This window comes from Macaca nemestrina, chromosome 17 (assembly GCF_043159975.1).
Source record: "Macaca nemestrina isolate mMacNem1 chromosome 17, mMacNem.hap1, whole genome shotgun sequence".
Classification (NCBI taxonomy): Eukaryota; Metazoa; Chordata; class Mammalia; order Primates; family Cercopithecidae; genus Macaca; species Macaca nemestrina.
Genome location: NC_092141.1, coordinates 22,299,384 through 22,310,969, shown reverse-complemented (window position 1 = coordinate 22,310,969; position 11,586 = coordinate 22,299,384). Strand labels below are relative to the sequence as shown.

The window sequence follows — 11,586 nt, the reverse complement described above, 5'->3', positions numbered from 1 at the left end:
ATTTGCCTTCTCAGCTCGTCTGGCTATCCTGAACTTTTCTTTGTCAACTACAGAGAAGGCTTTTCCCTTTATCAGTTTGCCAATTATCAGAGTCATGAATTGGTGCTGTACAAATGCGGGGGATTTGATAGCTTAATTTTTAAAAAGTAGGTATGTCTCATGAATTACTTGGAACATACACTGAAATGTATTTGTTGTTCATCTGAAATTCAGGTGGGCCAGGTGTCCTGTGTTTTCATTCGCTGATCTGGCCACCCTCGCTGAGGCCTGTCACCTGGCTGCCTTGCAGTTATCACCAGGTCAGAGGGAGAGTGGTCAGGACACTTTGCTGAGCCAGAGGAAAAGCAGGTGGGTGAAGCCGGACGTCGGCACCCAGAGCCTTAGCATCCAGCCGCTGGCAACTCTGCTGTGTGTGACGGCAGCCAAGGGTATGTGTCCACTCTACACATCCTGGCCTCAGGGAGGCTGTGCCAACTTCCCAGGGTGCTCGAGCTCCTCCCAGCACCTCCCCACGGCTGGAGCAGAGTGTGGATGTGACAGATGTCACCAAGCAGAAGGACTGCAAGATGAAGCTGAAGGAGTTTGTGGACTGTTACTACAGCACCAGCTGCAAGCGGGTCCTCAACACCACTAACCTAGAGTTCTCTGATACCCAGTGAGTGCCGCCACCCTGGGGCTGGGGTTGGGGCAGGGGTGCTGTGCCGTCCTTGGCAGTCGCCTGAGAAGCACAGTTCGAAGGTCTCAGTCTGGAATACTGCACATGGCACACGTGGATTTTTCCTGTTTCCCTCGCTCTTTTAAATTTTTTCCCTTTTTCCTTCCTTTTTTTTAAGGTTGGCCCACAGCTGTTTCTCTTTCAAAGTGTGAAGGTGACACATTGTGAACAATTCAAACAAAAATAAGGAGCAAAAAGGCAAAGCCGCCTCTGACCTTGGCCAATCCCATCCCACTCCTCAGAGAGAACCATTGGTAATGGTGTGTAGTTTTTTCCAGAATGCACACACTTCATCACACACTCAGACACATCAATGACACACCCACTTATGGACACACAACATTCACACTCATGGACACACTCAACAGTCATGACACCAACTCATGGACATGCTCATGACACACTGATTCATGGACACTCGAACACGTGACACATGACACACGGACCTTCACATTCGCTCATGGACACACTCATGACACACTCATAGATGTCACACTCGCAGTCATGACACACTCATACCTACTCACAGACACCAACGCGTGGTGAACTCACACTCATGGACACACCAACACACTCCTGACCCATTGACAACACACCAACACTCACCCATGGACGTACTCATGCCACATTCATAGATACGACACACTATCAGACACATGGACACACTCATGACACTCAGCATTCAGCAACACAGGGTGCAAACACTCATGAACACACTCACCAACACACTCATGACACGTTCACAACACACCGACACGCTCGCATGACATGGACTTGTGATACACTCACTCATGGACATTCACGGACACACCATGGACACCCTCCTGATACACAGGCACTGACACAAACACAAAGGGACTCATGACACGCTTATGACACATTCTTGAAAGACTGAGACACTGACTCACTGGCACACTCACACTCCTAACATCCACATCCCTGGCACAGTTACCAACACCTGCACACACCCGTAGAAACACCTACACTCACACACGAGATCCTGTAGGGGTCGCTGTTGTGACCCGCCTCCCTGCCTTCTAGGCAAGGTGGACTCCCCACAGATGTGTTTTGGTTGGCGTTGGCCCGGTCCCCCTGAGTTCCTGGCGCTAGTTGTCATCAGCCCTGCGGTCACTGGGTGGGGCATCCTCTGTCATGGCTCATCTACACCAGCCTGGCTTCCTGGTGGCAGAGCTGCTGGCCCCGTACTTTGTGGCTCTGACCTGGTTCTCCCCCAGGCTGCCCAGCCTGGGGGTGGTCGGTGCCCGCCCTGGATCCACCCCTCACCCCCTCTCCATCAAATCTGCTGCCATCCAGCTGGCCCCTGGGAAAGATCCAGAACACTCACTCAGTGTTAGGCATGGGTGGCTAAGGATGGCTTCAGTCATTTCCATCATCCCTACTTCCTGAAAGCACACAACACATGCAAAGGGGCAGGTAGGAATAAACAAAAGAATTATCTAAAACCATACCAAGAAAAAGAATACAACACTGTGCCAAGAGCCACAAAAAGGTAATATGGCTGTGCATGGTGGCTCATGCCTATAATCCCAGCACTTTGGGAGGCTGAGGCAGGAGGATCACTTGAGGCCAGGAGTTTGCAACCAGCCTGGGCACCTATCTTTAATTTTTTTTTTAAAAGGTAATGAGCATTCAGTTTGGCTTGAGCTTCCTAACAGCAAAGGCAAAAAGGGAAATGGAGTGGGTTATGGTATCAGGGAAAGCAGTATGTATTGCTTTGGTAGCAAACAACATAACTGAGTCATGTCTCCATCAACTTAATTTCCTTCCCTGCCTGGGTAAGGGGGTTCTCACAGAGAGAGGTCAGGATGATGAAGCTAGAGAGGGAGAGGGTACTTTGGCCTGTGGTTTTCCGTTGGGCCTTTCAGGGCCATCCCTTTGCCTCCTGTGTCCACTGGTGCAGTCCGTGGACCATTAGGGGGTTGTTTGCAACTTTTATTGGTCGCTTACCTATCAGAGCCTTCACATGAGCTTGGGTCAGGGCCATGGAGTGGGCTCTGCTTCATCATTGTCTGTCCCCTAGGATGTTGGCCAAGTAGGTAAGGTCAGGCCTGACTCCATGGGCTGTCTGGGATAGCTCTTGGGGCCTGCTGCCTCACGGGGGCCCACAGTGACCAGTGTACCCCCAGACCAGACAGACAGATGCCTGCTGTGTGGCAGGTCTAAGGTGATGTGCCCACTGCTGGTCATTCAGACACATGTCACATCTGGACTCTTGCTCATGGTGGCCTTGCGTGTCCATGGGGGCTTTAGGACCACCCCCCACCAACTCAGAGAAAGGTGTGGCCTGCACCTAAGCAGGCCAAGCAAAGGAAAGAAGGACATTTGAGGGTGTGGTGGGAGGCAGGGACAGCCTGGCCCCCATCGTGTGTGGTGTTTGAAAGACCCAGCTGGAGGTGGGTTGCGAGGGCCCTTGTGGCAGGGAACCCTGTCCTTTGGGCAGCAATGTGCCCAGACTGCTGAGTGTTCAGAAGTTGGCAGCGGGCATGGATGGGGGCAATGAGGACTCCTGGAGGATGGAGAAGGGTGCTGGTTTGGAACCTGCTGGAGATGTAAAAGTGAGAAAGGTGAGGTCTGTGACTGAGGCTGGTGGGATTGGGGCGGTGGGACTCTGCTTGTGATTTGTGACAGTCTTGTCCGGGTTGGTGTGGCCTTCGAGTAGAGACAACAGCACTTTCAGATGGAATGACAGAGACATGACAGACCCTGTCTTCCTGGAGACAGCAAGAATTTCCAGGTCTGGTTCTTGGTGGTAGCTGAAATGTCACTGCACAGGTGCTGTTGAGCTTGACTTTTTTTTTTTTTTTGAAATGGAGGCTCACTTTGTCACCCAGGCTGGAGGGCGATGGAGTGATCTCAGCTCACTGCAACCTCTGCCTCCTGGATTCAAGCGATTCTCCTGCCTCAGCCTCCCGAGTACCTGGGATTACAGGCACGCCACCATGCCCAACTAGTTTTTGTATTTTTAGTGGAGGTAGGGTTTCACCATGTTGGCCAGGCTGGTCTCGAACTCCTGACGTTGTGATCTGTCCACTGCGGCCTCCCAAAGTGCTGATATTACGGGTGTGAGTCACCGTGCCTGGCCTAGTTTGATGTTTTTGATGAAATGTAGTGCATTTTATCCAGGACAGTTTATACTTCATTGAATCGAAGGCTTTGCATTTCCCTATCTTCCCTGAATATGAGTCGGCTGGATTTGACTGTGACTTGACATGGCCAGGGGTCGCAGGTGCCCTGTTGTCAGCTCTGAGGAGCAGTGGCTGTTATCCAGGTGACACCAGAGGTGCCTGGACTGAGTGTGAGAAATGATATCTATGCTCCAGCCCTGCTTGCCACAGTCACATGCACGTGGCCAATCCGGACTCACTTTCCAGTTTGCAGGAAAGGAGGCTCCTTCTCAGGGGTGGATGGTTTTGGGGCCTTCTCATTGTCTTCTGGGGGTGGAGGCCAGTGTCAGACCCAGTGTTCTGCCAGGGCCACAGCCAGCGCCTGGGCTCATTCCGCCCTCTGTAATCCTGTTTGCTCCTCTGTGAAATGAGAGCTGTGATGCGTGGCCTGCAGGTGGTGAGAGTGTGGGACGCGCCTCACAGAGCATGTTTCCCACTCCAGGGGACATCAGAAAGGGAGTCTCAGGTTCCCTCTCCACCTTCCTCTCCCACCCGCAGGATGCCCAGCTTCGTGGAGCCACCTGACATCATGAAGAAACTGCCCTGGGTAGAAAACTACTGGCTAGACGATATATTGCTGGCCAAGCCCAAAGTGACCCAGTACTACCTGATCTGCATGAAGGAAAGCTACCCCAACTTTCACATCGACTCGGGGCACCTCTGCCTGATACCGCGTGTTCAAAGTAAGCCACGCCCCTTGGGACACCTCAGCTGTGCTGTGGCCATGACCCATCTGCAAGATTGTCTGCAGTCCCACGAGCCCTGACTGTGGCCAAGATGCCACTCCCCAGAGGGCCCTCGGACCATCCATCCCTGGGACAGGAGGCCATGGAGACATCCCTGGATGGAGGGGCAGGGGTGCATGTGGGATCAGATAAGCACACGAATGTCTCCTTTTTCTAATGGGATTCAGGCTCAATAACAATCGGATGAGGCCGCTGGGTGACTGTGCACTTAGAGGAGAAAGGGGGGTGTTGTCAAGACATCCTGGAAGAGGGGCCAGTCATAACCAGGGCCCCGCACAGGAGCCAGCGGGCAGGATGGGGGCATCTGAGCAGACGGGGATGGCTAGGAGCCTCACTGTCGAGGCTGAGAGAGGGAAGCCAGAAAAGCCAGAAGAAAAATGAAAAATAGCAAAAGAAACAAAGGAAACCTTAAGCTGCGGGCTCCCCTAGCTGCTCACTGAGCTTCTCCAGACCGGCTGGGGCTGTAGCTGGGGGCGGGTGGGTGTGCTGATCCCACCTCTGGGAGGCCTTGAGGAAGTCACTGGGGCACCCTCAGAACCTGCCTTGGCTCCACTGCCGTAGGACAGGAGTCTCTCTGTTCCCAGTGCAGAACCCCTCCCGGGGCCAGGCATAAGACCGCCTGGAACACAGTGGCATCATTTGACCCAGCCTGGGATCCAAGTGGCTCTCAAGAGTGGAGCTATCTGGAATTCTTTTGACAGCCAGTTGCAGCTTTATTTGCAACCTAGGCATCCACGCCATTTGTAGTGCCTCAAAACAATGTAATGTGGGATTATGGGCTTTAGCCCTTGACTATGCTGGGGGCCCAGATACCCAGAATCTTCCTAACACACACACTTCTGAATTGCCAAGCCCCTGTGTCCTCAGTGGTACAGACAGGAGTCGTGGACCTGAACAGGGTACTTTTCACATTAGGACCTATCACTTGCACCCCCACCCTTTGTACTGGCATGGGCGGCTCTGCCAACAGGCTCTCTTGGCAGGGGGAGAGAACCTTCTGTCTCATCAGGCCAGCCTCAGCCAATATCTGTAGGAGTGCTGGAGGTCTGCACTCACAACCACAGCGAGATGTTCTTTGCCCACCAGGTCGACAAATGCTACAAGTGCATCATCAAGTGGGGCCAGACACTCTTCATTCCCTCAGGTGAGTGCTGGCAGCTTTGGGGACTGTGTCCTAGGGCTTGCAGGCCCTCATCAAGGTTACTGGCCTCTCAGGCCGTGTCCCCACCGTGGGATCTCTTGGCATCCCTGGCATGCCTGCTCCCTTGTCCAGACCTTAATGCCATCCCAGCCCAGTCCCTGCAGAGGGGCCAGCAGTGGGGCTTGTGCTGTCTGCTCAGCATGGGCACTCATCACCACTGAGGACACCTTGGAGCTGCACAGCCAGTCAGGCCCCTTCACAGCCTGGCTGGGCTCACTGTGACTGAGCCCACGGCTGGAGACCCAACTCAGAGAGCCTTGTGTGGGAACAGCAGCCACGACATCAGAGCCAGTGAGGGAAGAGGGTGCAAGCTGCTCATTAAGTCAATATTGGGGGACATTTTGAGTCTCTGCTGAAGGAGAAAGCCCGTTGTGAGCCACTTTGTGCCCCTAGATGATGTTAGAACAAATCCAAGATACTCTGTTTCATTAAATATACCACTATTTCTGAAGGACTTCCTTTCCTTCTAAAATAACATAACTACAATACTGTTCCCACATCTCGAAAAAATGAACAATTAACAGCAATTCCCTAGTATCATCAAATAGCCAATTGGTGTTCAGATTTTCACATTGTTTTATAGGGTTTTTTTTTTTTTCATTTTAAGTAAGTATCAATCTGAGACCCTCACCCTTTAATGATTTATAAGCTTCAGAATCTTCTGTAATCTATGAGTTCCTCCTCCTTCCATCAGTTTCCTCACAGTCACAGCTATTTAGGAAAGAGCTGTGGATTTCCCAGGGTCTGGCCCAAGCTGTCTCCAAGGATAACCTGGGATCCAGTCCCAACTCTGGTGGTGATGTAGTTGCCCCGGCCTTCTCTCCTGGCCCTGAGTGTGGTTGGGAGGCGGGGGGAGCTGGACATAGGCTGGAGCTTCCTCTCTCTGTCTGAGTACTGCCCTCATGTGGCCTGAGCGAGTCCCCTCAGCTCTGGGCCTCGGTTTCCCTGTCTGGGTGGTGCAGGGCTGGACTGACTAGTCTGTGCTGCCTCAGACACAGTCTCTCACTGACTCCCTTCCATGGAGCCCGGGGTGGGGCTAGGGCCACAGAGCTTCTGCCAGGGAGGCCCCAGGCTGCTGGTGAAGCTGCAGAGGTGGACAGGGCACCAAGGCACAGGCGGGCAGGAGCTGGAGCCTGAGCTGGGCCTGGAAAGGCCTGTGCTGGTCTCTGCTGCTCCCTGATCTGGAGCCATGAGAAGCCCCTTCATGGGAGCCAGGTGAGGTGCCAGCCACTCCTGTCTCTCTCCCAGGCTGGATCTATGTCACACTCACCCCTGAGGACTGCCTGGCCCTCACAGGACATTTTCTCCACAGCCTGAACGTGGAGATGCAGAGGAGGTAGTGCCTCGTGTGCTGTCTGCCCTCAGGCTCCGTGGGGTAGGGTCCTCCCTCTAGCTGGGTCGGTGCCAGACACCTCGGGCTGAGCACTGGCTCACCCTGCCTGTGGGTGACCTGGACATGACCGTCAGCCTTGATGGGCCTCTTCGTGGTGTGGAGAGGAGGAGGAGGTGGGCTCTGGGGTCATACAGGCCGGCTCTTCGAGTCATCTGGCTGCTGGACGGTCATAGTTGCCTTTGGTGGGGTTGGGGTTGCTTAAAAGGCTGCTCCTTTCTCTTCTCAGGCACTGACAGAACTCTCATGGGCCCCAAGGCCTGCAGCCACCCAGGGGCAATTGTCGCCTTGTCCACCTCAGCTATGCAGGGCCCTGTGGGGAAGCCTGAGCTGGCGTGCCTGGGACCTGGATCCACCCCCAGCATCACCTGCTTGATGGTCAGTGCACTGAAAGCGGCTATTAGGTGGCTTCCAGAGCATATGAAGTGTAAAGAATGTTGAAACTGGGCAGCCTGACTCAGTTTTCCAACTTCAAAACTGCCTGCTGGTATATGGAAAAGCACCTGCTGGAGGCGTTCAAAGGTACTGGTCACTCCAGGGTGGGCGTCCAAGCCTGGGGCTCTTGACTGTGGGGGCGGCCAGACCTAGCTCAGGGCTGACTGGTTGTGAGTGCTGCCTTCCTGTGGCCTAAGTAGGTCCCCTTGGCACTCAACCTCCTGGGCCTCAGTTTCCCCATCTATATAATGCAAGACCAGATTGAGCAGGCTGGACCTCTCCTGATTGGACTGTCCCTTGTTTTAGAAAACACTGGGTTGTGGGTTGAGTGTGGTGAGTGTGCATGGCTTTGGTGCAAGTATCGATCACAGCTGTTCCACCCTCCATTCTTGCCTCGATTGGGAAGGTGGGGCCCTGGCTCTGTCACCAGCTGAGGAGAGGGTGTGAGTGGGCTCTGGGTCCACTTAGGATCCCTCAGGGCTGTGGCAGCTGGACTGTGAGGCAGGCTTGTGGCTCGCTCCTGGTCCTCTGTGGAGGCACTGTGGCATCTCTGGGCTGCCCCTTCTATTGCAGGTCCTGCCTGGCCACACCCTCAGAGATGAGAGCAGATGGCTTTCGGCAGCCACTATCCTGTTCAGGTCTCCAGACTCTGCCCAGCAGCGTGAGGGAGCCTGCAGGAGGATTTGCATTGATGTGTGATTTCCTTTCTCAGTGTGCCCTTCACCGGAAGTTGCTCTTACTCTTTTTTGGTTCTGATAGCAGCCAAGAGCTCTTTTATCCAGAATCCTTTGCATTCTGGCCCTAGTTTGAGAAGGAAAAATGGTTCTTAGTCATGGCTGGCCAGGTTTCAGTAAGATTTTTTTATTGCTCCCTAAATGTGGAGCCATACAAATAAGGTTCAATGTTTGTTATTTAGGGAATATACTACTTTGGAAACAGACTAAATTCCTGTAGCAACAAGACATCAAAATACAATGTTTTAAGAGGAAGCACTTTATTTCTCTCTTGAGTAACAGTGTGCAGTTGAGGGATCCAGGGCCGGTGGGAGTCTCTGCTCCATGTCTTCTCCTAGAAACCCATCTTTAGTGGATCTTACTCCCATGCATGCTCAACATCTATTCCTGGTTCCATGGGAACTGCAACGGTGTTATTTTCCAGGCAACTTCAAAGGGGCGAGGAAGTGTAGGCAAGTTTGATCTTTAAAATGGTGACTAAATAGTAGTGTGGCTATAGAATTTATTGTCCAAACCCGAGCAACTTTGAGGGGAGAAGGGGAGTGCTAAACATACTTATATACTTTTTGAAATATTTATTATCAGCAATTTATTCTTACTGTATCGGTAGATCTAAAAAATTGTTCTAAAGAAAATTATAAAATAGTTTTAAAAATAGCTTATATTCATATGCCTACTGCCATAGAAAAGGAAACTGTTGGCTGCGTTGTGTGCATCCAGAGAGCTTTAAGAATAGAGAGACTGGTTATATTACTGGACATCATTCAGATACAAGCTTCTGTCACAGTGAGAACCCTTCTTGCTGTGCCCACACAGATATCTCATGTACTGTGAGAGGAAATCGGGGGAGAATCTGGAAGCACAGAAACCTTCAGGGCCTACCTTAATGCAGCCATTAATAAGGTAGTTAAACGTGAAAAATTCTGGGAAAAATCCTAAACTAAGATGACAGAAGGACGGATAGGAAACCTAGTTTTTAGTTGGATAATCGTATATCCTGATAAATATCAAAGAACAATTCTAAAAGAACAAGAAGGTGAGAGCTAAACTTGCGTCATCGGAATTCATTGTAAATATTAAAGACATACGTGAACTTTGAAACTTTAACAGTTTTGATATAAATGTAGAGGAATATAATTATGTCATAAATAATATGTTCTTTATAATGTTTTTAATATTCAGGACATTTATTTCTGTGTATTATATGAAATAAGTGTAACTTTCTTTAAAGGTAAAAATTTCAAGCCCCAAGCCCTGTTATTTAAGTCAGGATGATGAGAATGATTCAACACAAACATTGAGTAACTATCCAAATTGAATATGAAGAATTGTGTGGCAGTTATAAGCATACCTAAATCATGAAACTGGATTTAAGAAATGTTGGTGTGTAGCAAAGGGTAATTCAAATAGTAGAGAAATCTGGGAAACTTCAAATTTTGGGAGGAGGTAAGGACGATAAGGAGGACAAGAATTATCTAGGGAGGCTGGAGAAAAACTAAGAGAATATGGTGTCTGAAGAAAAAAATATTTCAAGGAACAGTGATCATGATGTCAAAGGAGTAGATTGAAGACACTGTTGCTAAGTATAATATAGTAGGATACCTTACACTTAGAACTGTATTCTTTGTTTATATATAAATATATGACCACTGTATAAGTAGTTACTTGTATTCGTCACCTTGATAACTGTTCCAATGTAGAAGTAGAAGAAAATACGCCTGAATGAAATAGGTTCAAGAGCGAATGGGAGTAGAGTAATTGAACACAAAGATTAGACATAAACTGCTAATCGGGTTCTAGATGGAGGCCAACTGGGATGAAGAAAGTTGTTTTTTTTTTCACATTAAATGACATAACTTTATTTTTTGTTTTTTTATGTGAAGAACTTGGTAGAGGAATTACACAATTTCAGATGCAGAACAAGAGTATTGTTGGAATGATAGGCATGAGTAGATAACAGGTGTGATGGTTAATACTGAGTGTCACCTTGATTAGGTTGAAGGATGCAAAGTATCATTCCTGGATGTGGCTGTGAGGGTGTCACGAAGGGAGGTTAACAGTTGAGTCAGTGAACTGGGAGATGCAGACCCACCGTCAGTCTGCGTGGGCACCCTCTAATCAGCTGCCAGCACAGCTAGGATAAAAGCAGGCAGAGGAACATGGAAGGGCTAGACTGGCTAAGTCTTCTGGCCTCCATCCTTCTCCCATGCTGGATGCTTCCTGCCCTCCAACATCAAACTTCAAGTTCTTCAGCGTTTGGACTCTTGAACCTTCCTCAGTGGTTTGCCAGGGGCTCTTGGGTCTTGGGCCACAGACTGAAGGCTGCCCTGTTGGCTTCCCTACTTTTGAGGTTTTGGGACTTGGACTGGCTCTTGCAGATGACCTATCTTGGAACTTCATTTTGTGATTGTGTGAGTCAATACTCTTTAAAACTCATATATATAGATACACACAATATATATATGTATATAATACAATATATATAAAATATATATTTATATATTTATTTATCCTATTAGTCCTGTTCTTCTAGAGAATCCTGACTAATAAAACAAGTGGGCAAGACTTAGTCACAGTAAGAGGAGTGGACATTATTTAGAAGCAAATACAGTTCGCCCATATGGAAATGAGATGTAACAGAATGTAGGTATGGATATATGAAGGTGAGCAGCTGTAGCGACTGGAGATTTTGAAGTTCTTGTCAAATTATTATTTTTTTACAAGTGAAATAGAAAATAAAGTCATCAACAAAGTAAAAATGTAAGCAGAAAAAATAAACATGAACTGTGACTCTGGGAAAGGATGAGAGTGAATGGAGCAGGGAATATTATTTTTTTCTGGGAAATATAAAGACATGAGCTTTGGGGTCATGAATTTCAGTTGAAACTGATTTATGACTTGATAGGTCATTACTTGTTAATGCTGAATACTATTTCATTATTTGGATATATTACAGTTTATCCATTTACCTAATTAAGGATACCTTGGTTACTCCCAAGTTTGGCAATTTTTAATTAAGTTGCTATAAACATTCTTGTGCAGGTTTTTGGGTGGACGTGCTGTCACCTTCTTTGGGTAAATACCAAGGAGCATGATTGCTAGATTATGAGATAAGAGTTTTGCTTAGTTCTGTGAAAAGCTGACGAACTGTCTTCCAAAGTGGTGTAACATTTGCATTCC

At 49.2% G+C, this 11,586-nt stretch overlaps 1 protein-coding gene across 5 annotated transcripts in view; it reads left to right on the top strand.

The window, feature by feature from the left end:
* The first annotated feature begins 386 nt into the window (after window positions 1–386).
* The window catches only part of LOC139359329 (lysine-specific demethylase PHF2-like), a 44,920-nt gene continuing 33,720 nt past the window's right edge, over window positions 387–11,586 (top strand). For 3 of the 5 annotated variants that reach the window (XM_071081945.1, XM_071081946.1, XM_071081947.1), the window contains exons 1-3: window positions 4,262–4,583; window positions 5,733–5,790; window positions 7,467–7,759. In XM_071081945.1, coding sequence (XP_070938046.1) covers window positions 4,268–4,583; window positions 5,733–5,790; window positions 7,467–7,473 — 381 coding nt within the window. In that variant the 5' untranslated portion in view covers window positions 4,262–4,267 and the 3' untranslated portion in view covers window positions 7,474–7,759. Of the gene's footprint in view, window positions 656–4,261; window positions 4,584–5,732; window positions 5,791–7,466; window positions 7,929–11,586 lie in introns of those variants that run through there. The other 2 variants (XM_071081949.1, XM_071081948.1) reach the window with 2 other exon arrangements.